Source organism: Semicossyphus pulcher, unplaced genomic scaffold, assembly GCF_022749685.1.
Source record: "Semicossyphus pulcher isolate SPU_LCO1_2020_fin unplaced genomic scaffold, fSemPul1.0.p SCAF_6, whole genome shotgun sequence".
In the NCBI taxonomy this organism is placed as follows: Eukaryota; Metazoa; Chordata; class Actinopteri; order Labriformes; family Labridae; genus Semicossyphus; species Semicossyphus pulcher.
In genome coordinates, this window is record NW_027211737.1 from 27,239,102 (window position 1) to 27,266,939 (window position 27,838).

Below are 27,838 nucleotides of genomic sequence, written 5' to 3' on the forward strand. Positions count from 1 at the left end.
TGAAAATCCAAAGAAAAACAAAGTCGAAGCTCAGATGAAGCAAACAGTCTGAAAAGGAAAGTGACCGTCAGCGAGGAAAATCAAGAGTTAAAATGCACAGGCTACTGTGGTTGCAGATACTTGAGAAAACAGATTGCTTTTAGTTTGATATGTTCGGCCCTGAAGATTGAAATTCCTGTGGCATGCTGTAATGTAAAACATAATCTTTGAGTGTCGGAGCTTTGATCACCACAGTTCTTCAGCAGCCGCGGCCTGTAGTAACAGGATGCTTTAGCATGTAAGCATGACAAGAAGAGAACCAGAAATGTTTGGGTTGATTGATGGTGTCACTCTCTGGCAGCTGTTGATGAAGAGATATTTGTTTTTAGCCGTTGCTACCTATAGATATATCCAGCACTTGGAGAAGCTCGCTGCCTCAGCATTCTGAGCTGTCAGAGGGTTTTATTGACATCATGAAAACGGCTGCTGTGTTTACATGAAGCAGGTGAGAAGCACAGGCAATTCTTAGCCTTAACTGCAGCTTGTAATACTCTGCATCTGCAAAACACTTGAGGAAATATGATACGTCGGAAAAGATGTTTGTCCTACGCCTTTCACGGCACTAAATAACAAAAGCTGCACATGTCAAAACAATGAATGAGGTATGGCGAGCGGTTAGGAGCTGTCAGCCTCCGATTGTTGCTTTGCTTTCTGAGTGGGGAGTGAAAATGGAGATGGAGGAGGAAGAAAAGAAAAACACGCAGGCTCTTTCAGCCCACTGTCATGCCACTTAGGATTTGTTGAAGGATTTTCACCCAGCCATTTCCCTTCCATTGAGAAGTAATCAGTTTGGCACTGAAAGATAATATTATATCCACTTAGAGGCATGTGGGCTGCATGCATGTTCATACATGAAATGAGGCTGGAAAGCAGGGCCTCTGTTTACATTGCTGAGCGCTCACTGCCTCCATTTCTGCTCGGACTTGAAGCTTCCTGGCGAAAAGCTCCCCGTCTTTGTGTCTCTTACATCTCATTCTTTCTCTTTCTTTCCTCCCTCCTTTCCTTCCATTCTCCGTGGAGCCAGCTGGTGGGCTAATAGAGGATGCTTTCCTGTGGGGCACCAAAGTGCTGCTGTTCATGCGTTATGCGAGCTTAAGTAAAGCTGACACGCTGCTCGAGAGCTACAGCCCACACTGAGCTCCACGGCTGCCCACAGAGAGACTCTGAAAAGGTCTTAAAGGTATGGGAGACACAGGGAGGCCGCCACTGTCCTCCCACCGCTGTGCTGTGATGTGGGAAGCAGGAGTTAAGTCCTTTATTAGAAGTGGCAGGCGTTGTCTCCAGTCACCTCGATAATTGCAGCACCACGTCCACTGCCGTAATCAATTGAGACAGCTGCTGCTGCGGCGTTCAAGTCCATCAGGCAGGCGTGTCATGCTAATTAATGAAATGATAAGGCTAGTGCTTGCAGCATTGCACAAATAACTCCTGAAGGCTCCCCTTCTTTTCAACAAATATTCATCCATATAGTTCAGAAGGCACCTCCCTTTCCCTGCCTGTTGGCTGTCTGTCCGCGGCGGCCTCAGGGTAAGAGCGGTCACCGGGGTCGGTCATGGGTCAGTGACAGTGAAATGGGTCAAATTCCAGGCTGGCAGGGTGGGCCGCGTCAGAGGAGCCATTAGACTTGAGCTTTTCTGTTGAAAGTTCCAAGATGTCTACCCTTTTATTTAGGAGAGCACAGTGGCTCTGACCTGGGATGACCCGGCTGTGTTCGTAAGACGCTGAGGCTGATGGCCGTCCCCGAGCTCAGGAGCTCTGCTGGACAAAGGTCTGCAGGGGAAGGACAGGAAAGTGCACATGTGGAGGTGCTTTGCTTCTCTGCAGCACTGTACAGGGGTGACTGAAGGTGTGACATTGTGTTTGGAGCACCACTGGACTTTGTATGAACTAAAAAGATACCACAGTTAACATTGAGACCCTTTTCTCTCTCTGTCTGTCTTTTATGATTTTAGGATGTCTGCGTCACTTGCTTCCCATCCACAGCACTGGCATATGTGCCATGAGAGGTGAATGGCATATGTGTCCCGCACCATATGGCTGCTGTTTGAATTGGGATACGACATGCGTAGGAAAAACTGATTCATCCCGCAGCTCGAGCTGCCAGCTCTCTGAAATGAACATTAGGTTCTCAATTTATGCTCAGGCTTTGACTGTAAACGTGTTACAGCTTAACACCCGTCCCCGTTCTGCAGCCATCCACTCCTATTGTCAGCTGCAGCGAAGAGACAGAGACAAATAATTGAAACGTGCCAGCTGTCCCCACTCTTTAGCTATCTTGGCCAGCCCTCTCCTCGTCCACTCCCCCATTAACATCTCTGAGTGATTTGCAGAAACGTCGCCTTGGCTCCCCTCGTTACCAGCTTGGAGATGCTCGAGGCAGATTAAATAGTGTGAGGAAAAGCAAGTCATTGCAAATTTCTCCTATGATTTTATTATTAGCACGATGATTCAACGCTGCTCGGGCCTTCTGTTCCTCTTGTACAAATAATTTTGTTGAATTCTCCCCACCTTTTTGATGACTGGATACCCCGCAGCAATGAAGTGTTGATTGGCAAGACTGCGGTTTCCTGCCTTCTGCCAGTATCTGTTATAGCCATCTTCCACAGTCATTCATTCGTGAGCTAAGCCTTGGCTCTGTGCAGATTGCTTGTCTAGAGAGGTACAAAAACCAAATCATTGTGAGCTCAACCGTCAAGAGCAGCAGAATATTCTGTCAACCACAGCCAGCGGGAGACGGATCAAGGCAGCGTGCGTTCTCACATACCTCTGCATCCTCCAACGTCTTTCAACAGATACGCCGCTTTATTTAAATATCTGTCTGTTCATGTTCCTATTTTATCTTTACCCTGACTGTTTGTTGCTTTGGCAAAGCCATGAAGGGAGTGAACCGCAGTGTTTGCCTAGTAAATGAGAACACCCAGTGGCCTTAAGCTTCTCTTAGCCCCTGACCCCTCGTTGTCACAGAGAGAATTTGCATACCCTCGTATCTAATCTGAAAAGGCTTTTTGCATACAGGTTCTATTTCCCTGGCTGTTGTATACACTGGCTTCATGTCAGCAGTGAGCAGGTAATTTATGTAACACACTTATTTGCATTCACGGCATAGCTGCTGAGGGTTTTAGTTGGAGGCCGAATGTGAACGTTCTCTAGGGCTCTCGTCTCATTCATGAGCTTGTTTGCTCCATTTGCAGGTAGCCAGGTGTGATTAAACTGAAGTAGTTAAGGAAAGCTTCCGAGAGAAACCTTTTAAAAGGCAGGAGTTTTGAAAATCAAAGCGTTGACAGCAAACGCGTGCACTGCTGTCCTTCAGCGCTCTTGTGTTCCTGACATGTCGTGTATCAGCAGACCTCGCTTTAGAGGGATATCCTGGTCACAGCGAGGAGCCAGCTTATTCTTTATTGATGACTGTCGGATGTTGACGACCAGCCCGTCATTGTCCCGCTCAGGGCCGAGCCATTCCAGGCTGGTCCAAGCCATTTCAAGCTGAGCCATCTGGCTGCGTAAAGGCCACATAGGAGCAGATCGGTGCCAGCTCTCCAGATGTTCCACAGGGACAAACAGGGTCACGAGTGAAGGATATTGCAGGCAGGAACAGCTGTGTAGCGACACTGTGTTCACCCTAGACTCCCCACTGGACACATCAGTCATGACCAGCAAATCCCAGCTGCCTGTTGTCCGTCTGCTACCTCAATCCCTGCGCCCCTCCTCGCTCCACCCCTCCAACCACACACCGCATAAAGCTGCAAACCCCGGCACGTGCACACAGGGCACGGCTCAATTCCCCTGAGTAAGCAGAGCCACAGGGACAACTATAAAAAGATCAATACTGGGATGAGATGTCATCTGGTGAGCAGACCTGCCAACACCCCCAGGGACTGTCCCTGTCCCCCTGGTGCACTAACCCAGATATCGGGAGGGGTGTGTGTGTGTGTGTGTGTGTTTTGGGGGGGTGCCACCCCCCACCAGCAGGCTGCCCCCCAACCTGCCTGACTCACTCACACCATCTGCTCAGGTTTGCGGGACAGGGCTTCATGACAGCACATATTTCTGTGCAGACACTCGTTTTGCATTTGTTTCACATGACTGCCTGTGGCTCGCCGACTGTTTCCTCAGTGTGTGATTGCAGGGAAAGTGTGCTGCATGTCCTGAGGAGAAGAAGAACAAAACAATGCCGGATTTGGCAGTTTGTTGAAATGTTTGAAACTCCGGATGACATTTGTGCAGTTTTGTGGTGAAGGGATGGTGTTTAGAAAAGAGCAGTGATTTTTCTTTCTACATTTAGCCCTCAGGTAACGTGTCAGAGAGGCACTCCTGTCAGCCTGTTATCACTGTGTGTAAGTTTACTCTTAAAATGGCTGCTCCTGAAACACTTAGAAAAACTGTGAAGAAATATCTATTTGGTAAGAATGTTCATCGGAACAGTTTTCCACTTTGTATCGCTCGCTACTCTCGACGACCTGTTTGCAGCTGAAGAAGCTCGAGCGCCTCCTGTTTAAAGGGCAATCACATAAAACGTTGGCGTGTTCAACAGTCGGGCTGCACAATAAATGCTATTTTCATCATCATTACGAGAATAACATGCCTAATAAAAACACTGTAAAAGGCTGCCTGAAACACAATAAATGAGAGAATCATTTTATTTACAGGCCTCACGATAACGAATCAGCATGCGAACATTTGACCTATGAAAACGTGCCCTGGATACATGGGCCAAGCATTCACACTATTTTGCCAGATGAAGCCTCGAATGGCCTTTAGCTAACCTCAGTTAATTCATCTTGTGGTTTGCTGGCACAGTGGCTGAGGAAGGAGAGAAGAGCGAGGGAAATGTGTTTGATGGAGACCTTGTGTTGAAAATGATCAGCACTTCTGCTACTTGGAATCATCTGTAATTCAGGAGAGACGACGAGTTACAAACTGAAGTCTAAAACAGCAGATAGATGTGGGAACTTTAAAGTTATAATCTTGAGAAAGGAGTAAACGTCCCAGATAACCCGACGTCCACGGTTGGCTGCCTTGATTTTCCTCGCTGACGGTCGCTTTCCTTTTCAGACTTTTTGCTTCATCTGAGCGTCAAATTTGTTTCTTTTTCTTTGGATTTTCACTTATTGTTGAAGTTGTATCTGTAGTCATCGATCTCTTCTTTGTTTGTTCAGCCATAGTAGATTAATGTTTACTTGCAACACTTGCAGAGACCGGAAAAGCAGACGCTTAGCTCCGCCTACCCTCTCTGGCAGACCAACCACTGCTGGCTGATGGAAAACGCGTCACTAACTGGGCGCCGCTTGTTATTTCTTCCACAAATGTCGCCACAGACAGTCCATAATAATACTACACTGCAAATGCAAAGGCTTTCATTAGTGGGCCATAGGCTCAATTGCCATTGTGTCACCTCATTAGGCGATAGATAAAGACTTAACAGACATTTATTTAAAGGAAAATCTTTGACATTATCACTTTAACACACAGACATGTTGCCATCACAGTATTGTTTTTGTCTTACTGTATTGTGCAGACCTTTTTTACAGAAGCAGGAATTGTCATCAGGTCTGAGACAAAGAATTGAAATTATAAACCATTTTTCTTTCTCCAACAAACATATATTTGTCTCTCTTTGTCATTATAATGAAGACGCTGTGGCTCCAGTGTTCATGTGTGCTTAATATGTCCACGTTTCTGTGACCATTTCTTTGTCTATTGTGTGTGTGTGTGTGTGTGTGTGTGTGTGTGTGTGTTTGCTCGCACAGTGACTTTAATGAGGGATGCGTTGGTCTGAGCTGATACCTCCCTGCCTCCATTAGAGCCCATTAGAATCATCATTAAGATAACCCGGCGCTGGCTGTGGCCCTGGCTCGCCTGCATTAGTATGAGAAACCCCTCTGTATCTCACAGTGGTCGTAGTGAGACTTCCTTCAGTATCGCTCGCCTCGCATTGTGTCTGGGAAGAACAGGTTGCCACGGCAACATCACCCACCGGCGACATTTCGACTGTGGATATTTGCTTCTTCGCCTGTTTGTCTGTATGTGTCCGTCTCTCCGTCTTCGCCTTCAGCCTTTCCCTTTCTCTTTTCGTTTGTAGCAACGGCCGGCTGACAGTTTAATCCAAATCCCAGACCCCTGTAAATCAGGAGGTCTATATACGCCCGGACCCCGGAATTCATTAGAAAATCGTGACACTTTAGCCAGCCCCAGTTCTCCCATTAAACGCAAAGAGCGAGGGAGGGGGAGCTGAGCAAATAAAAAAATAAAAGCTCTGCCCTGCCTTTTTATTGGTCTTTTTATGGGTGTTAGGATCCTTGAAAGATTAAGCAGGCTGTTAATGGGGACTGGATATTCCATTAGTGGGCCGCATGTCGAGTTCTCACTGGCTTGACAGCGGCTCCCGGCTCTTCTCGTTTTTTTTGTTACCGTCAAGAGTGCCCGTGGAGCTTTTTTAATTGAGGTGCTAGTAAGCCGTGTGACTGAAGTACTGCTGCATCAGAGCTGTAGATTAGAGCCGCTTAGAGAGCTTCATCTCCATCGGGCAGCTTTTTCTCTATCGCTCTCTTTCCCAACGCTTTCTTTCTCCTATTTTTCTATGCATGTGATGTTCCTGTGCTTTAAACGAATTCCACCACAGGCAGCTCTAATGAGTTCAGTAGCTATAGCAGGGTTTCAGCTATTGTCTCTGTAGCACCACGTCTGCTCAGACTGTCTTTGTGGCCCGTTTTTGCTTTTCTTTTAACTCAAAGTAGAAGATCGTCAACCGTCTTTTCTTTTTCATTAAGATTCATAAGTGCTTTGAGATTCTTTGTATGTGAAAGGTGTCGAGATGCCGCATTTACCGCCACTTTCATTCTCCTGCTACAACAGCATATAATTACAGCCATTAAATTGCAACAGCCTAAGTATGAAAAGTCGTTGTTCAGTGGAATGCTGATTAGAAAAGCTTCTTGTCTGCTGAAAAGACCCCTGATGAATGGTAAAGACAAAGTGGTCGAGTTCAGAGGGCCTCGCTGTGGTTTCCCCAAATCCCCCGAAAGATCAGGAAGGGAGGATAGGAAGGCGCGGTGGCAGAGAGGCCAAGATAAGGGGCCACGATCTCCCTTCACAGCACAATTGAAACATAATTATTTCATGCCAGATTGTGTGCTCAGCAAAGCCCTGAATAGGGGCCGACATTTAACTTTAATTAGCTGTGATTTATTCATACTGACTGGATTGCGGGAAGAAATTGGATCATCTGATTATAGTCAAGCATGAAAATGACCTGATTAAACACTTAATGGAACCTAGGGAGAGGGAAGCAGGAGGAACCTCGGGCTGAAGACGTTTGCATGACATCGTAGAGGAGGACAGGGAGCTGTGTTTTCTTATCATTGATCATGTGTTCTCCTCACTGTTCCAAACAACTCTCCTTTGTTTGGCTTATATCGGATTTAAGAAGAAGGTGTTTATTAATCAAACCAGGAAAGGGCTTCAGGTCTGACAAGGGGTGTGCTGGGTGCATGTGGCTTAAAGGGCCAGTTCGCTGATTTACAACTTCAGTCCTATCACGCTATTATGGGGAGCTAACGCCATTATGGTAGGAAAAACATGCAATTTCTTTCAGTGCCACTGCACTTCCTGAATCTAGGATGTCCGCCTCTGATGTCATGTCTCTTTCAAAATCGTCAGGTTTGAAATGCAGAATGCAGACCTGAAGATTTTTTAGACGATCCACCGGTATAGTCTCCTCGTATTTCGGATTCTGTACCGCTCTGAGCCATTGCCTGCAGAGAAAACGTAATATTTTGAACCCAAAACTGTGCCATCATGTGAGAATCAGTATGAGAACAGATCCTGATGACCAACTTGCACTGAAGCATCTGCCATCAGTGTATAAACTTTTGTGTGAATGTGGTGTAATGTTTCATTCAGTCCATTTAACATTCACCGTTTACATAAACACATAATTTCTGCCCTCAGTAAAACCTTTTTCCGGTCGTGCTTTACAATGTTTCGTCTTACATTTTGCTCTTCTTCTCCTCTCAGGTGTGCCAACGAATGAGATTCCCGAGTCGAAGACTTGTAGCTCAGCCAAAGTCTCAGGTCTCCAGCGCAGCCAGGAGCAGAGCAACAGTGAGGTGCTCTTCACGCCTCCCGTGCCCAGCCCCACCCCGGCGTCGGCGCCTACGGGCTCCCCTGCCCCGGCTGCAGCGGCGGCCCCCCTCGAGCCCCCTAGGACGCGCCTCCCAACTCCACCTCCTCTCAGTGTCAAGAAGGAGCAGCACCCTCCGCCCCCTATCCCTACCCCTCCCCTGTTGAGGGCACCACCCCACCCCCACACCCACCCCCAGCCCCACCCTCACCCTCACCCTCACCCTCACCCTCATCCTCACCCTCACCCTCACCCTCCTCACCCACTCGCACACCAGGAGCCCCGTGTTCTTCCGCCCCCGCAGCACCACGCACGGCCAGTAATCAGCCACCAGCTGCATCACCCGCTGTACAGCAGCCTCCACGACATCAGGTGGGTTGTTGTAAGAGCATGTTTGGTCACAGGTGCAGGGACTTACGAGAGGTTGTGCTTCATTTACAATAACTGCCCACTAAGAATTAGCAGAGTAAACCAGCCAACAAATAAGACACATTACTGAGTGTACTCATGCTACACCTGTAACACACTCGTGCTGCGTTTGTGGTACATTCAGGAACATTTAAGCAGAGGAAATGTAAGTGTCTGTAAGAGCTCTGCAAATCTCTGCAGATAAACAATGAAGGAGCAGAAATTTTCTATCAAGGGAGCTATGCTCACAATCCCTCTGTCTCGAGGTAATCAGAGTGTTACACGGCAGAGACTGCCAGATGTGTTCCTGTCAGGCTGGTGGAGGCAGCATTAAAATAAAGTGTGGCAATATCCAAATGCATATAATGTGTCCAATATGAGAAAGATACTGTGCTGTTCTTTATTCTACAAAATATTTACTGTTTTCATGGAGATATTGATTTTCTGCCACAGAAAACTTGCAATAACCAGGTGTCAGATTTACTGTTTTCATTGAGCAACACTTTGGTACATGAAGCACATTTTCCAATAACACCTCATCTTCTCTTCTGTGAGTCTGCCCTCACCTTCTTTAGTTCAGTGTAGGAAGTTTTATTACAAAATATTTCTTATGTTGTCAGAGCTAAGTGTCAGACAGTTCAGTACAGCTGAACTGACAATGAACTAGAGACAAAGATAGTGAGCACATAAACACAGCAAATGTACGAGACGATATCACATGGAAACGAGCTGCACAAAGAAGATCTTATACTCGTCTGCGTTGTGATGGAAAACTGTCTTATGCTGCGTTCAAATGGATTTAGGCAGACGGTAGACGGCACACCGGATGCCTTTTTAGTGGATGAGAGCAGGACGGTAAAATGTGGCGAGGCCGGCAGAGAAAGCCGGAAACGGTAGACGGCATTGCCGTGCAAAGTTTAAATTGTTTAAACTTTTTTTTCATCCGCAACGGAATTCACAACCGGCTGTGACGCACCTCCCTATCACAACAAGAAAACACGGGCGATGTTGACAACGAGAGGCTGATCAACAGCACCCTGAACTTTACGATCGAACGCGCTTTTGCTTTTGTTGTTTTTGTTGTCTCTTTTTTCGGACGCAGATACACAAAGTGCAGTTCTCCTTTCACTATCCATGATATAAATTAAAGAATTAACTTACATTAAAAATATAAAAAATGATATGCAATAATTACATCAAATAATGAGACGAAATAAATAAATATCGTTTATTTAACATCACCATAGCAACATCTCGTCATGCGTGTTCCGTTTTGCCATCCTGCCGTTCCGTCGGAGTGTTTATTTTCTTCTCCTGTGCCGTGCAAAAGTTGCTGTCCGTCTGCCTGAATCCATGTGAACGCAGCATTATGAATATAATACTTTCCTTTGCATCATTAAATTACTTTAATGGAAACTATTTTCCTTTGTCTCCTGTTAACTCTGCAGCCACAGCGGCAGTCCAGTGGGTCTTCCCAAACAGCACTTGCCCCCCTCCCCTCACCACCACCTCAGCGGGCTCCCCTCCTCGGCCCCAGCCTTGCCTCTGTCCATAGCTAACCTCTCTACCTCGCACTATTCCTCCCTACGGAGCCCGGCCCATCGCCATCCGGCCATGTTTGCAACCCCAGCCACACTGCCGCCACCACCGACCTTACCGACCAACAGTTTAGTGGTGCCCGGGCACCCCGCCGGCACCCCCTACCCAGGTACAGCCGCGCACCTCACATGCTAGATTTTAGATCTGCAGATTTGTGCAGATACAATCCCAGGATACATGGCAGCTTTAGAAGGAACAACACTGGCCTTCAGTGTCCTATTTAATTTTATTAGTAAGTAATTTAGAACATTTTTGACAGAGTAACAGGACTTTTAACACTGGCAGTGTTTATTGTACTAATTACAGATGTTAAGCTTTAATCGAGTTGTCCTTTTTTAGACATTTGTAAAGATCATAACACATTGAGTAGCTGCTTCTGTGAATAGGCTGTGCAACAATTAGTTTGTATAGTTGCAAGGCCGTTTCAGGTTCAGCTGTACTAGACTTAGATTTCAAAGCTCGACTGTGTTACAGTTACACTTCTAAAAACATAAATACATCTGCACAGAATGTTACAGTACATACTTACAGGAGTCCTCATCCTGTGATAGTTAATATTACAAAATATTTGTTACATTGCTCTTATCTAAGTCGTATGTGCATATGATTTGCTGATCTGGTAAGTGCTCATTTATTATAACTTATTTCCATCCTTTTACAATGCACCTTTTTATACCTTTAATGATTTATTTCCTCCTTCATTGATGGCTCATTTACAATGATGTACTTTATAGAGAAGGCAAAGATTATTGCTTTGTTTTATGAAACGATTGCTTCCCATAATATTTTTTACATACCTAAGCTAGTAGCAAGAAAGTAAGTAAGAAAAAATATTATATTTCTTTATTTTTGTGGCTGTAAACTTGAGGAGTGTAGTCCAGTTAGTGCAGCTACAGATACTTCAAATATCATCATAGATAATTTGAAACAAGGACCTCAACGTAAAGTCGTGTTTCCTCTATGGGAACAGATATTCAGTTTCTAGGATGGAGTTATTCAAAGTAGCTCATTTCAGAAAGCGTTATGAGGTCACTGTATGAGGACTTGGAAGCAGCAGTGGAAAATGTCAGCTAACAAGTGGACAGTCATCCCAGCTGGAGACATCTTCAGCGTCCTGAAAGCAGCACTTTCAAAAAACACCAGTCACGTGTTGAAAACGATGCTCTGAGTCAGAAATCTGACGCAGCCTCGACATCCAGACTTACGTTTCTCTTTCCAACACTGATTGATTACCATTTGATAATATGTTCCATAATTTCATTTAAAAACACGTTAGTGCTGCAGTAGAAGGAAACAAATGTCTCAAGCGATGATGAGTGTCTCCGAAGTCTGTGATAAATATGCCAGCTGTGCGTTGACTTTCTAATAGAGGGCAAGAGTGTGTGTGTTTTCTGCTGGGATGACTCTTGGTTCTCTCTTGTCTTTAGATACCAGCCTGTTGATATCATTCAACCAACCAATCATGTATTGCCAGCCTCATTCGGGGATTCTGATTGGCACATTGTCACAGGCAACTCTCTTACCACCACCAATGAGTCCCCACGTAGAAAACCCTCACAGCATGAGCTGGAGAAACAGAGAATGCCAGGTGACTATTTTCTTTCTTCTTCTACCCTTGTTGTGAAGACTGACTGGGCGCCCGTGCCTTTTTTCTTGTGTCCCCCCCTTCCCTCCCCCCACCCCTTTTTTTCTTTTCTTTTGTTTTTTTTTTTTTTTGGTTTTCCTCGCTCTCCTTTCTTACAGAGCATGACCTCCTGAGGCAGGAGCTGAACAACCGCTTCCTGGTTCAGAGTTCAGAGCGGGGCCGGGGGCCGTCCGCCTCCCCGCTGGCCCCCGTGTCGCTCCTGAGGGCCGAGTTTCACCAACACCAGCACATGCACCAGCACCAACACACCCACCAGCACACCTTCACGCCCTTCCCCGCCAGTCTGCCCCCGGCCGCCATCCTCACCCCGCCCACCGCACCTCCCATGGTGCGTACCCAAGCCAGAAATGTGAGGATAAGTAAAAAATTAAGCTCCCAACCCCCCACCTGTCACCCCTCCCGATCTCCTCTTCAATCAGTTCCTCCCTTTTTTTCTTTACTCCCAAATTCACCAAATATGTCCAGTAGATGTAGGAACCCCTCCCTCAAAGATGATGACACTGATTCAGTTTGAGTTTTTCTCTTTGATTTCTGTCCTGCTGCTAAAGCCTGATGAGAAGCTGGGAGCATCACATCTGTTCCTCTATAATAACGGCAAATGCTGGGCAGATATGTCCCTAAGGCTGAGACCCCCTTTACACGCACACAAACACACACTAGCACGTGTGCTAGTTAGTCTAGATATGTGCAAGTTGCTGCTCAGGTCGTTTAAACCCGACCAAGCACATGTGTACTTTCCTGCTGTCTAACATCTTCATCTATAGTGGAATAACATAAAACTGTACACCTACACTTTGCATCCCCTTAATAGAATATTTTGTGACTCGTGGCGTGTCTGCCAAACAAGCTAACGTCAACAAATTGTGTTAAATTGTTCACCTTTGTCGTAACTTTGACATAGAAATTGTTGTTCACTGTTTGCCCTGGATCAAACCAGGGTGATTGCCGGGAGGCATGCTTTTAAATTGTTTGCATATGGATGTGTTTTAAATGGTTCTAAATGTTTTCATTTGCCTGTTCTCAAAGAGAAACACAGGCACCGTCAGACAGATCTGTGTGTGTGTGTGTGTGTGTGTGAGTGTGTGTGTGTGGATTCCTGCAGACTAGTGTATTTATGTGCAAGTTCTTCCCGTGTGTGTGTGTGTGTGTGTGTGTGTGTGTGTGTGCACTTCCTGTATTTGCCAACGACAAATCAAAGGCTTGCAGTCGGTCAAATGACTTCATTGCAGATGAAGGGGGGATGACATCATGGCAAAACTGTTTTGATAATAGTTGTAATTGCTTCCGTGCTTTGACTGCCTTCAAGTCTGGGAATGGGGGATGGGGGGGGGGTCGTCAAACTATAGCAAAGTAGTACAGAGGGAAAAAAAGGTTATGACTAATTATCCATCATTTCAAACGCTCAGCAATCTGACAGTCGATGCAGACGTTTGTAGCTGTTCGGCTTTAGTCTAATAGATCTAATCCATCACTTCGTGACCTCTGATTAAAAGCCTGTGGTCCCATTAAGGCCCCACTCAAAGATTATCCTCATCCTGTACATTAGAAGTCAGAGCTGTGGTATTTACGGCACAGACTCCGATAAGAATAGAAAGCGTTCAGCAGGCACACATGCAGATATGTGGCCTGCTGTTCATTCCTGACATGGTAGGAATTATGTACAGAACACAGCCCGCTCTTTGAAGATGAAAGAGGCGATTTTCCTCATCTCGCTAATGCCTGCATTATGTAGCCCATGATGTACATGCCCCCGTCTCTGCTGCTGCTGTGAGGATGGGATTTTAAACAACCATTAATGTCTTCTGCTGTTTTTTTTCCCTTTTAATTGAAACTGTGTTGTAACTTAACTGATGCCTTCTCCCCTCCCTCCCTCCCCTCAGTAACAAAGCTGTTTTTCTCCTCTTTGCTGTTTGCTTAGAGAGGCAGGAGTAATGATGATGTTGTGGTTGTTTTACTGTGTTGTCATGAAATGGCAAACCATGTAGTGTGTCTCTCTCTCTCTCTCTGTTATATTCTGTGCTCTCTGAACGCCACATGTCATTTCAACTATGTAACAGTCGTTGGCTAATGACTGTAATTAATGAAATTATGAAGCCTCTATTTTTGTTTATTGTTCAACGCTCTCAAGCAGCTGGCTTGCCAAATGGCAGCACTGAGGGTTTTTTCCACCCCGCCTCCTTGCCCCGCCATCTCTTTGGACAGGCAATATCCTTAATTGTTATAAGATGAAATATTAAGCTTTAATTAGCTTAAGCTGTTTACTTTAAACCTGTGACAGGCACCATAAATTATAAGGGCAAGAGCTTTTGTTTTTTTCTTCCTCTTCTTTTTTTTTTTTTTACAAGGCCATAAAGCGGCCAAATTCCCTCTCCCGGTGTCAGACATTAAACAGGCCGCGCCTTCAGAAATGCAGAGGAGCCGTTTAATGAGCTCGGAAGCTGGCTCGGCGTTTTCTCTCAGTAGGCTGTCTGTCTTTGATTTTGGCCCATTATCGCCCACAAACAAGGCCGGCAACACCATCGCAGCCATTTTGTGTGCAGATGTGAGCGGTCCTGTGTCACCATAAGGCCCCTGATTCAAACCCGGCGTCTCCGGCAGCAGCTCAGCCAACCCTACCGCCCGCTCCCCCCTCAACCACCCGTGTCGCCGCACACGCGCAGACAGAAACACTGATTCATACCCACTCATTTCCCTGTTTTATGTAAACCAAAAACGTCTGCGCCTGCCAAGAGAGCTTTGGGAAAACACTCACAAAAAGTACCTGCAAATGGTTTGTGTATTTGTGGAAAGGAATAAGTTACTGTCGCTTGTAATTAGCCTGTTTCAAAATAGAGAGCCAGTATTGGCCTGAGAACAGACGCACAAAGTCTCCATTCATACTTGGGGCAACGTTCTCCATCCTCTCCCTCCCTCCGCTCCTTCTCAGCTTACTGACTGGCTTCCCATGTGTTCACAAATGTTTTTTCATACTACTGCATCATTTTTTAAACGGCAGAGTTTATTCTGGTACACGTAAGTTGTGCCCTAGTAGAGGTTTTCCTCACATGGATTTAGCGCATCAAGGCTATATATGTTTCATGCTAAGATGTCCTGAAATAGCTTCTAACCATTGCCTCGACTTGATTCAGTTCCAATCATAAAAGACACACACACAAGAGACTCTTCATTTTCTATGCACAGAGAATTGGCCTGTTTTTTTGACTCAATCTCTTTTGAAGTCTTTTTCACACCCAAAACAACGTCTCCACGTACTCCCGTCCAATCTATACCATCAGGCCTTCATGTAAAAGAAAAAAATGCCTTCACAGTCAAAAGCAATTACAGTCACATTTCTTCAAATTTCCAGTGAATAGAAACAACTGGTCTGGTTTTAAAATGGCCTGATTCCCAAGCTGGGCCTCCACGCCCAACGTCTGTATGCTCAATTGGAAAATCATGCAGGCTGTCTTCATCTTGGCAGTCTGCTCAAGCGCTCGTATTGTTAGTAATTTAACTGCCTATCTGACCATGCAGTTTAAATAAACCCATGACCAGTGCAAGCCAGCTGCTTTACTCCAGGGCTTATTATTCTGGATCAAAAGCCTGCCTATTACCACTTACAGATGCTGATCATGTGTTTCGTTTTTGTGATGTAAAAATAATGAGAGATTATTTTATTAGATTATTCGATTTGGTTAAAGTAGATCATTTTCTTGGCTCTCGTTTCCTAATTCTTCTCCCTCTAATCTCTTCCAGTTCGACAAATACACCCCCAAACTGGACAATCCATTCATCAGACATTCGAACGTGAGTCTCTCTCTGTCACTCTGATTTAAACGTGTTGCATTTGGCAAATCAAATATTTGACATATTTGAATGTTGCCATGATAGCATTGATCGTGGCTTTGGTTTTGTGTGTGCTTATGCTTGAGTCCTGTATGTTTCTCTGTATGATTTTGTTTTATGTCTTTTTGTGTCTCCCATCCTCCTCTTTTCTCCCCAGTTCTTCCCCTCCTATCCCCCCACCATGCCAGGCATGCCCCCGCTGCTCCCACACTCAGGACCCTTCAGCTCGCTGCAAGGAGCCTTCCAGCCCAAGGTCAGCCCCACATCCCTACCCTCAATCCACCACCTACAAACAGGCCGAGAGTCTCAGGAAGCAAATGATGTCTTATACACTCCTACAAAAGAAAACACACTAAAAGAGTCATCTTCTGTCAGTGTAAAAACATTGAAATGGATACATCAGTGGAATAGGTTACACCCTACATTAACAGTGCTATGGTTCATTAGATACCAGGAGACGTTACACAATATTCCTCCTGCTCTCCGTCTTGGGAAAGACGCACGCAGCAGAGCTGTGTAAGCTGAGGAAGTGAAACAGGATTGTAATAAACCTCATCCCATCCCATTTAACTTCATTTATCCATCTATAATACTCAGACTTGACTGGACCTGAACCAGAGTCAGAGCCGCATGTTGACCCGAGCTGTGTTAGGCCATGCCAAAGATAAGAAAGTGATGTCTGTCTGTTTAGGAGAGCAAAGGAGAGAAGATGCAGGGGCAGTGGGGATGTGAGGGACGGGAAAGGGTGGGAGGGTGGGAGTCTGTCTGGCAGATGCCCAGCGGCTGTGACCCGGTGTAAGCCACCAATCAAAGCTGGCCTAAATCCTCTGGCCCTGTTCCCAGGGGGCTCTGTCATGGAGGGGCCCTTTTGTCGAAGGCCCCTCCAGATGGTTCAGGGAACAGTCTTTTGCGTCCAAAGCCCCTGCTAAGTATTCTTGGAGAGGAGCTCTGGGGAAGGGGGCTGTGGATGTGTGTTTGTTTGTGGGGGCTGGTGACCCAGGTCACCCTGCAGGATCTTCCTATCCCTGATGCAGGGATGGATTAATGAGGCTGATCCAGGCACTTGTGCTCCGAAGACTTAAAGAGGAGATCAGAGAGATCAGAGATGTGTTGCTCTGGCGTGGCTCAGCGCCTGCAGCATCAGTTTTATCTAATGACGTCAGCCATACAGAAACATTCGCTGAGGATTACTGAAGGAGGACATAAGGTTACAATGATGCTGCTATCACTGGCTCGAGGGTCTTCTGCTGATTTTGAAATATGTTTCCATGCCGCAGCCATCAAAGTTGAATTACACTGCTGCATATCTGCAGTGTATGTAAGGACACTGAGAAAGTGGGAGGAAAACCTTGAAGATAGTTACTCTTATGCATCTCTATGTAACATTCTGTTTTGTATTTCTTATGTAACAGTTTCATTTGTTTCCTTCTCTCTGTAAATGTCTCAACTTGTGTAGATCTGGTTGATCACCGTGTATCTCTTTCCCTTTGTCTCTCTCTCTCCGTCAGGCATCTAATCCCATCGACGTAGCAGCACGTCCTGGAGCAGTACCTCACACACTCCTACAGAAGGATCCACGGGTAAGCATCCGGAGGAAAGCACCCAAACAAGTCTGCTCTCGCTCTGTTCCTTCCTATGGAGGAAGCCTTGTGTTCTAAGAGAGATGTATTTGCATTGGGTTGCTCCTCGTGCGCCTCTATGGACACATTTAGTCTCAGCGTGAAGTGAGCCTCCCAACACTCTCCAGAACTGTACACATTGGCTTCTTATCTTTTATGTTGATTATAATGTTTGTATGTTTGTCCATACAGATAACAGATCCATTCAGGACATCTGTTAGGGTAAGTGGTTGCCTTGTCCATCTTCTGTTAAATGTTTCATCTCTCTGGCCAGGCCACAAAGTCTAAAACTGCAGATTCTTCAACAATTCCTGATCAAGCCAATGCAGGCTTTTGGCTGCATTAAAGGTTAGCTCTGAGGTCTCTTTTGGGCTGAAGTCAGGGTTAGATTTTTCTTAATCCGTTGCCTGGTTGAAAAATTCTGACGAGTTCCCACTTTGTAGTTTGGCCAGAAAATCTTAATGCCAGCATCCGTTTTTAGCTCCCTATATCAAAGCCAGCAGGCTAACCTCAGTTTCTCTCTAAATTTTTAGAAACCTGGCAAGTGGTGCGCAGTGCATGTCCAGATCGCATGGCAGATCTACCACCACCAGCAGAAAATGAAGGTGCGTGAGATGGATAATGATGTCTTTCAGGAGTCTTGCTTTCATGTAAAACCAGATACAGTATATAAGGACCCAAATAACATACCCCTTTGAACACATGGTAGGGCCTAGCATGTTGTTAGATCTGTTTCTGTAAAATAATCTTTAATCTTGTTACTCGATTCAGAAAGAGCACGTGGGTGGGAAAAGGCAGATTACAAACAAGAAACACAAGGCAGTAAAGAGGAAAAATCCGACAAAAATAATGTCTCCTCTTCTTAAAATACATGAGAAGGTTACCCTTCTGCAGCAGAAGTAAATGCTCTGTGTATGGCACACATGCAATAGACCAAAAACCGCCATACTTAGCACTTAGTCACAGGATTAGTAGTTGAAGTAAAAGTTGTATTTTAATGCAACATGTGGATAAAGTCAAAACTGCTTGTGTTGAAATACCCCTCTCTCTGTCGGAGGATGGTGTGGCCTCGCCATGGAGATCCTCTGCTTTTGCCGCTGTCCCGCTGCTGTCAGGCCTTCTTGAGCCCTGAACCCACGTTACCAAGGATTTAGTGTCCCTAATCAGCTTACATGTATTTGTTTTAACACAGTTGGCCAGCATCTGAGACATTGAGCCTTTGTTGATGAATCTTTCTTCCTCTGATCTCTCACCCAGCGTAGCCGAGGATAAAGCCCTGCCACTCTGTTGTTGACAGTGATTGTGGCCGTTGTCTACAGACCTAATTTTCTCTTTCTGTCTCTCTGCTCTGTCGACTACAGCAAATGCAGCTGGATCCTCACAAACTTGACATGAACGGGAAGCTGGACCTGTTCAGTCGACCCCCAGCTCCAGGAGTCTTCCCAGGGTTCCCGTACCCTCATGACCTGGCGCGACCCCTCTTCTCTTCCACAGGTCAGTGGGGTCTCCAGGCACCAAATGCAGAGTGCAAAACTGCACCTTCAAAGACACGTCATTCAAACACTTAAATGATCCCGCTCTCAAAGGCTTCCAATGCCATTTTTGTCTTTATGCAAATGAGCATGTCAAAACTGTTCCTCCACCGCTGCAATGAAAAGGCTTCATTTTTTCCCTCTCATGTAATGTTCACTTAATTATAGTGCTTTGAAGCAAATGTTTAGCCAGTAAAGGGAGTCAGATATTCCTATGAATATGGATGACTCCCAGTTAGGTAATTGACTGATTTGCCCTGCGTTGGAGGGCAACAGAGAGGCGAGCGGCCTTTGACTGGTAATTATGCAGTGCTGTGTCAGAGCCACTCCTGTAATTGGTTCTTTCATTAACAATTCATGGAGTATGGGTGATAGTTACAGTGTTTTGTCAGGGACTGACCTCAATAAGCAACCGTTCACACAAACACGCAACAGCTGAAATTACAGCAAAATATCAATAACCAATTTGCACCATACTGAGGCATCTCTCTCCAGCTTACATCTAGATTTAACGTGTTTGTGATGCTGCTGCATTAAAAGTATTTGTTTATATTTACTCAGATTTACATTTTTAGACCTGGCTGATCTCAGAGCTCAGAATAATGATTGTGTTAGAATAATTGTCTGTGCATGTCCAGTAGGGCTGTCACCTTTCAGTCGAATTTCAATTTATCGTTCGAAACTGGTGAAATATTAATAGTTCGAACTGTGAGTCCCAGAATGCTCTCACGTTTAAAGTAGTGAGCCTTGTATGCCAACAGGTGGCGATAACACGCTGCCTGCTACAAACCAATGGAAACTAACGAGCCGAGCCGTTGTTAACCTTTCCTGCTTCAGCGTCGCGACCGTAGTCAGAAAGCACAGAGGAGACTTATTGTTGTTCTGCTCCAGGGCCGAAGCTGGAGCTAGCTTCAGGGCTAACTCCCGTCATGTTAATACGGCATCAGCAAGCAAGACACGGGAACGCGGCTCGAGTCCTGAGGATTCGTAGGCTTTATTACGCACAAACAGCCTGAACTGTACATTAGTTCTGTTGTTTATACAGCTACCGATCACTCTTTCACTTCACGTAACTCGTGCACACACACTTCCGTTCTCTCTCTCACTCGCTCGCTCTACCACCCCACTCTCACGCACTTAGCTCTTCGCACATCAGAAGCGCTGTATGCACTATGACCCCCCCGACCCCTCAGTGTTCGATATAATTCGAACGAATTCCATTTCACGTTGAATTCGTTCAAACTTGATTTTTGGGAAAAGTGACAGCCCTGATGTCTAGTTATAGAGAAATTAAACATGTCTAATTGTATAATAATAACGTTGTTGTTTCCTCTCTGCTCTGATAGGCTCCGGCCACCCAGCTCCCTCTCCGTATGGCCCCGCCCCCCACCCCAGCGGCTTCCTGCCTCCGAGCCATTTGGCAGGTAAGTGTAAGTAACCACATGTTAATTTTTTTATACATTAATCTACTCTTTCCCTTTGTCTCTCTCTCTCTCACCCTCTCTCTCTCTCTCTTGCACACATGATTCAAACATTTGAGGGTTAATAGGAAGTCTAGTTGGCCAATGTAGTTCATGGTAACGCAACGTGTAGCCATCATACTGTATAACTCATAACACAGCCGTACATAGATCTGTGGGGGGTTACTAAATACGTAGCTTGTCTGGTATCCAGTCTCCCTTATATTATGCAGTTCAGCAGCTTACATTTTTTTCTATTTGCCATGTTATAATTCATGGAAGTAATATAAGGTGGTTACTGTTGGACTCATTTGTACATTAAATAGTTTCTTATGCCTTCATTTATTTCCCTGCGTTCTCTCTGAGACACTGTTTGGGTTCTGAGTGGCAAGTTGATTTCATGGAAAAATAAGCCCTTGAGTCAATCCATTTTGTGCTTATGAATACATGGCGCATTGAGGAGGAAGATTTAGCAAACAAAATGTTCCTGTCCGGGGAATTCATGTGTGAGGCAAAGGAGATTTCTCAATTGTTGTCTTTTCTGATATATTAACAAGCCCCAAAGCCGCAAATCCTTAAACCCTAATCTTTTGATAAGTTCTGCTTTTCCTGATGGATTTCTGCTGAATTAAAATGGGACTGCAAATTATCAGTTGATGAATTTAATTCACTAACTTCTCAAGTAAATATTTGGGTTATTCATATAAAGTCTGCGTCAGTGGAGCCCAGCAGACGCTGATTCTCCAGTTAAATCATTGTGGTCTGTGTAGCCTAATTTTTACAGCTTCTAATTCCCCTGTCCTACCACAGTCTATTTCAGCTCAGCTCCAAAACTCTAAACTAATTTCCCCATCAGGCTGTGTAGTTCCATTAGCCCCACAGGGTCAGAGACACTCCACTCCAGTTAGTGGCAGTGAATCCAGCATCCAGGCGACCTGGCTACTGCAGGATTAGCAGGCAGAGAGCTAGAGTGGCAGCGCTGAAAAAAAAAAACCACAGCTCGCTTGTAAGAGAAAAGCCGAGTGGAACGGGTTGGTGTTGGGGTGAGCACTGCTAGCCAGCCCCCCCTTTTGCTAATCCCTGTTTGGCATTTTGCAGATCCTTTCAGTCGCTCCAGTTCCTTTGGCGGCCTCGGCAACCTTTCAAGCAGTGCCTTCGGAGGATTAGGCAACCCCTCGCTTGGTAAGCGCTGGCCCCCTCTCCTCCTCCACCGCTCCCCCCGTCAGTCTGGCCCCTGTGCCCAGTAACAGAACAGAGCAGGGCAGCGTTAGACCACAGGGAGAGCCAGGAGGGGAGGAAAAAAATCAAGACACTTAGCTAGTTTCTGTGTCAAAACAGGCCTAGCGCAGGGAGGCCCAACCAGGCAGCAAACACACCTCCTCCCTGCCTCCACTTCATCCACCAACCATGTCCCCAACAGCCTGGCTCTAAGCTGGCTGCGCTGCTGCCAACAGGCACTCTCAGGTCCGCTGTTTGGAGGCAGTTCATCTATTAATTATTTGACAAGCCCCTTCTGCACCACCATGGAGGGCTTTCTCTTTCCCCCTGCATCCTTCTCTCTATGCCTCTCTCTCTTTTTCCTCTTCCCTCCTATTTCTGCGCCAATCGTTCACCCTGTTGTGAAAATGGATGTGATTGGAGCAGACATGTTGTGGAATGCTAAGGTCTCCCTTGGCTTTTCACAGCCCTCAACTCCAGAGGGCAAGTGAGTCTCCCCTGTTCATCCCAAAAAAAAAGAGGGAGGGGGGAGAAGCCCTTTAGTCCAAAAGCAAATGAGTAGATTTTTTCTCTGGCGGGGGGAGCCATTAACCTCTAACTCTTTCAAACAGCTTCAGTGAGAGAACCTCCAGAGACAAAGACAAAAGCAGCTTTTGTTGTCGAGTCTTTCTCATCTTATGTGTCCTCAAGAAGGTTTTGTGCCCAATTAACTTACAGTGGGTCCCACGCCTGTCTTCCTCTTCCCTCCAGGGTCCAACAATATGTTTGGCACCAAGGAGGGGCCAGGAGGACTGCCCACGTTTGGCAGCCCCCACCACGACACCTGGAACAGACTTCGACGCACACCGCCGTCCTTCCCCACCCCACCGCAGTGGCCCAAAACCACAGATGCCGAGAGAAGCAGCTCCGCCAACAGCCACGAGAGAGAGCGGGAGCGAGAACGGGAGAGAGAGAGAGAGCGGGAGAGGGAGCGAGAGAAAAGAGACTCGTCCATTGGGAAGGAGGAGAAGGATAAAGACAGGTGAGTGGGTTTTTCCAGTGTACTTTTTGGATATAATTTGGAGGGTGTGAGCTTCGATGTAACTCATCAAAAAAAATTTGTCAGCAAAAGGCAATTGCTCTTATTTAAGCTATCATCACAATTTAGCATTTGACCTGAGGCTTCAGTTTACTGTATTATCTTATTCCTAGAAGGCAACGAATCTTATCACCTTACATGTGATAAATCAAAGGACAGAAATTGTGAATATTTGCATACACGTAATAAAAGTATACCTGCTTAAAAAGGTAATCTCGAAGATCTCAGTTTTATTCTCTTTGGCGGCACCTATGGTGATAAACGGTAATTGCGAGAGCACACTTCCCAGATATGCAGACAGTGTCGCATGTGTGACGTCCACGGTTGGCTCCGGTTGTAACTCTCGATTTTACCTCGCTGACGGTTGCTTTCCTTTTTAGACTGTTTGCTTCATCTGAGCATCAAATTTGTTTCTTTTTCTTCTGGATTTTAACTTCTTGTTGAAGTTGTATCTGTAGTCATCCATCTTTTCTTTGTTTGTTCAGCCATAGTAGATTACTGTTTACTCGCAACACTTGCAGAGAGCGGAAAAGCAGCCGCTTAGCTCCGCCTACCCTCTCTGGCAGACCAACCACTGCTGGGTGATGGAAAACGCGTCACTAACTGGGCGCCGCTTGTGATTTTTTCCGCGGAAGTAGGCACAAACACCGAGTTTGTAATACTGCAAATGCAAAGGCTTTCATCAGTGGGCCATAGGCTCAATCACCATTGTGTTACCTCATGTGGCGATAGATAGAGACTTAACAGACATTTATTTAAATGAAAATCTAAGCGATTATTACTTTAAATATGTGATCACAACTTCAAAAACATACATTTCAATTGGTTAGGTAATTGACTGATTTTACATGTATAGTAGATATATACATATAAATTTATGTTCAGATAAAATAAAAACACTCCAATCAGCTCTGAAGATGGAGAGACCAACTGTCACAGACAAAAATAAAACATCCTCCAGTATGTTAGTCGTATTAGTGGAGGCTGAAATAAATTGAATTCACGGATCCAGCAATGAAACAGACCCAAATCAGACAGGCAACAAGCAGTTTTGAGAGACGCCATCTGTCAAAAATTAATTGGACGGATCAAAACATAGAGCTATCTGTCAGTTTTTAAAGGCAGTAAACAAAACCAGAGGAAGACAAGAGTACAGATTTTATTTTGGAAATGTAATGGAGGTACACCATATGTAAATACATCTCTCTAAGGTGTTGAATGTTTAAAGCTGGCACTCACTAAACTGTTTTTATATCTTTACAGGGATTCTGTGGATCGTAACCGTCACTCCAACCGCTCATCTCCGGCCTCTGCGCCCGTCAGCTACCAGATCAGCAGCCTGATTCGCTCAAACAGCCAGAACTCCAGTGATTCGGGGCGACATCACAGCGGCAGTGTAGACCGGGTCCGTGAGGCGGAGAAGGAGCTGCTGGAGCGCCACAGAGAGTCCAACGCTCTGGCTGACGTGAAGGTGAAGGAGAGCCGCTCGCCCGGCAAGGAGATGCTGGAGCGGAGATCCTCAGAAGACTCCATCAAACCGATTCAGCGCTCCCCGTCTCCGTACTCTAAAGTGATGATCAATGAGCAGGGCATGAAGATGGCAGGTGGGCCCCCGCCTACACTCAAGGACAGCGAGAGGAAAGAGCCCCCACCTGCAGAGCTCCTCCACAAGGTGAAAAATGACATGAAGATTAAGGAGGAGAGGAAGGAGGAGCAGGAGGTCATGGTGGTAAGCTCTGAGCCAGCCCCACAGCCACCACCCCAAAGTCTCCCTGTTCAACTCAGCCAGCCTATGAATCCGCACCACCACCACCCGCCTTTGTCCCAGCAGCACCCTCTCGCCTCACCACGTGGCAGCGACATCCAAGCATCCGGCCTGCATGGTGTCCCCATGGCTCATTCCCTCCCCCTCTCCATGAGCGCCATGCCCCAGATGGGCAGCCTTAACGTGCTGGACCGGGCTCGCATGGCTCCGTTCATGGGAGTGAGTCCTCTGGCAGGACGAGAGCGCCTGCCCCACCCGGCCTTCCCCTGGGACCCCCTCAGAGAGGCGTACCGCAGCCTGGACCTGCAGCGCCGCATGGACTTCCAGCTCAGAGCCGAGCAGGGACATCGCTTCCCCAGCATGTACGAGCAGGAACGGGCCTACCGCGAGAGGGAGGCTCACGACTACTCGCACCACGAGCACCTGTTGGAGGTGCGCCGGGAGCACGAGAGGATGAGACAGCAGGCGGAGGAGCGGGAGCGCCTCCACCTGAGGGAGGAGCTGGACAGAGCACGCCTCCATCAGCTGCACCAGTCCCCCATGGAAGGCCATTTACCCCACATGCCCCCCTTCATGCCCCACCTAGGCGGTATGCCGTACCCCAGACTCAGCCCCTCCACAGGACACAACGGCCCCCTGAACAGAACACCACCCACTGCTGCACTTAGTGCGCCCCCGCCCCTTGTGCCAGCTGGCAGTGCCAGGCCAGCCTCACCCAGGAGGACTACCCCCCTCACTAGCACCCAGGACCCGAGAGACTACTCCCCATCTCGCAACCCCAAAGAGGTGGAGGCTCGGTAGCTCCGCAGAAAAGTGCACAAAGTGTTTGTAGACGCACTCAAACATCCCCCTCCCCTAATCTGAAATCTTCTTCTGAACAAAATGCACTGCTCCTCACTCGAGAGGAGCAACACTCCCGAAGGGAAAGGGTATGATTGTACAAAGTAAAGGTGTGTAAGGCTGATTAAGCACATGCCATGACTTTATTTTTAGTGGACTGGAGGTTGAATTATGTCGGTTAAGAGAACACAAATATGTGTATGTTTATATCCGACTTAAATATTTGATAATTATTAATATATTAATCCAACACCTTTTTTCAGCTTTGTGCGAAAAGAGAGGTCCTGAAATGAGTTTGTACATTTCCTATCCTTGTTCCATGTATAGATATAATTTCTATAAATTTTATGTATTTTGTGCATTCGTCACGCCTTTTACAATATTTATCCCAGTTGATTGTGAGACATATCCATTATGACCCACTGTAAAGACTGGACTTTGGTTTCAACCTTCAGTAATTTAACCTCATGGTACCAGGATATCCTCAATGATGACAATGTACGATGTTACATTACCAGTTTGTTTCGTTCATTTGTTTTGCCTTTGAGATATGCAGATAAATATATATTATGAGGTCTTTGTTCAGTCTCTGTAAAGAAAACTGATGTAAATAACTTGTTGATATTCCTTCGCTGCAAAATGACCGTGTAAATTTATTAGTCTTTTTAACCATTTCTAGAAAAACAAAATTAAATGAAACATGGGGAGTCGATTCCCGGTTGAATATCAAGGCAACAGACAAGCCTGGCCAATGGAAGGACGGAAATGGAAGGGTGTTGTAAGGGGGCCTAGAAGGATCATCTGCAATCTATGCAAAGCAGCACACAGCACCCTAATGAAGAGATCCTATGGAGGGAGCAGACCATACTGGCGATACTGAGAGAAACTTGGATTAACACATGTTTATATTATCAATGAAATAATGTCGGAATTATTAAAAGACTTCCAAGTCACAAACTGGACCAGCCCCGGACAGAACAGAAGGACACTTTTCAGTGGGCGGCAAAAGGACTTTCTCTGTCAACCTTGTGGTGTTGTGCAGTTGTTTTTCTTAGACTCTTGTATACAAAACAAGTAGAGTTTTAGGCGTGCAAAAAAAGAAAATGAACATTCATGGTTTAAAATGTACGGAATAAAGTTTGGACCTAATGTCATACATTTGTTTGTCTTTCATCCTCGCTGCTTTTGTCAGCGCAGACTTACAGGTGCTGAATTTGTCTGTGAGCCAAACCTACTGAGAGGAATGTTGATGTGGGCTTGATGGGTTTGCCGATACTGCTCGTGCCTCGGTTTTCAGCATTTAGAGTATTTGCTCATCTGATATCAAGCTATTACTTTGAAATCATAAAGGCAACATACTTGGCTGGCAGAGTAGCCTAAGCCATCAGATCATTTGACCGTAATCTGTCATACACGGGCTGCAGAGCTCTTCAGAGCAGATCGATGAGATGGGGCCAAGGCAATACAGGGAGGGACTAATAGGACATTGATTTTGTATGAAAGCAGGTTTTGAGTGTTTGTGTTGCAGGTAACCGGTATTGACTGGCAGCCCAGCGGCATATTGACCCGCGGTCTGGACTCATTAAGAGGAGCAATGCCTGGGAGGCAGGCTATCGGATGGTGGAGGAGAGGCTCCTCTCTCTCCTCGTACGCCTCCTCTCCTCATGCTCACCACTCATCTGCTTTTCTAATGAGGCCGGAAGGCGCTCTGGAGTGGACCGCGCAGGGAGCCCTGAGGCGCCCCATCCTGTTATTGACAAGACCTCGGCTGTGCTCGCCGCCTGTCCAGAGATGGCCAATTCATCCTGATAATGCCCCGACTACTCATCTCGCTGCTGTGTGCCGTGAGACCCGGCAATCCTGTCCCATGGTATCAGCCCATAATGACAGCGTGGATCAAACCGTGGCCAGGTCATTAGGGGATGTTATTGAAAATCAATGGCGCTCCTGTGTCTCACACACTCCAGCAGGGTTTTTTTTAAAAGGGCTCCTTGAAAAGACTGTTTGCCAGGATGGGGCCGGCATATTGGGAAGGCTTAAATCACTATCACTTTCAATTTAGGCTCCCAGTAATTGAGCCATATTCTTCCGATGGGTAGCATCTGTCAGTGGCCGGCTTCACTTGAGCGCTGTGTGCTTTAAGTCCGAATCATCTAGTCAACAACAGGTACTTAACCCCTGTACTTGTTAGCGCATAGTAATTTTTCCTGTAGCTATTATTTACCAAGCGAGCTTTGGTAGAAGAAAAACACACCTTACATTTTCCCCCCCAACTCAATCACTCCGTCCTGCGCTCTATCCATTTTACGGCTGAGTGTGGAACGGCCCTCCGGAGATGAAAAGCTCCATCAATTTCACTCATCGTCTGGCAAGGTCAATTTATTTCAGCACACAGTCCATCATCAGATAGGAATCAATTGACACATTGCCTAGCATATCCAACCCAAGGTGGGTTATTACAGCTTCTGCGATTGTCAGCTCTTTTCCTCGGCTATTCTTCACACGTCCCCGCTTTGCTTTTTTTTTTTATTTGATTGCTTGGATGATTTTCTATATTTTCTTGCTCATAATTTGGAACACATTTCCTATTTGGCGGAGCATTGTTACAGTGATGGGGCTTTGTGTGAGAGCTTGTCACGAAAAAGCGACTGTGATATAAGATTGTGGGCTTTTTTTTTTATACATTTCTCG

The 27,838-nt window shown here is 46.1% G+C and overlaps 1 protein-coding gene across 5 annotated transcripts in view; it reads left to right on the forward strand.

Annotated features, from left to right (window-relative positions):
• The window catches only part of fbrsl1 (fibrosin-like 1), a 310,850-nt gene extending 284,545 nt beyond the window's left edge, over positions 1–26,305 (forward strand). For 4 of the 5 annotated variants that reach the window (XM_069682291.1, XM_069682293.1, XM_069682295.1 and 1 more), the window contains 13 exons: positions 8,053–8,530; positions 10,015–10,274; positions 11,909–12,159; positions 15,546–15,596; positions 15,793–15,888; positions 17,144–17,215; positions 17,447–17,476; positions 17,788–17,859; positions 18,616–18,748; positions 20,133–20,216; positions 21,345–21,428; positions 22,215–22,485; positions 23,806–26,305. In XM_069682291.1, the coding sequence (XP_069538392.1) occupies positions 8,053–8,530; positions 10,015–10,274; positions 11,909–12,159; positions 15,546–15,596; positions 15,793–15,888; positions 17,144–17,215; positions 17,447–17,476; positions 17,788–17,859; positions 18,616–18,748; positions 20,133–20,216; positions 21,345–21,428; positions 22,215–22,485; positions 23,806–25,108 (3,185 nt within the window). In that variant the 3' untranslated portion in view covers positions 25,109–26,305. The remainder of the gene's footprint in view (positions 1–8,052; positions 8,531–10,014; positions 10,275–11,908; positions 12,160–15,545; positions 15,597–15,792; positions 15,889–17,143; positions 17,216–17,446; positions 17,477–17,787; positions 17,860–18,615; positions 18,749–20,132; positions 20,217–21,344; positions 21,429–22,214; positions 22,486–23,805) is intronic. The other variant, XM_069682292.1, reaches the window with a different exon arrangement.
• Positions 26,306–27,838: the final 1,533 nt, after the last annotated feature.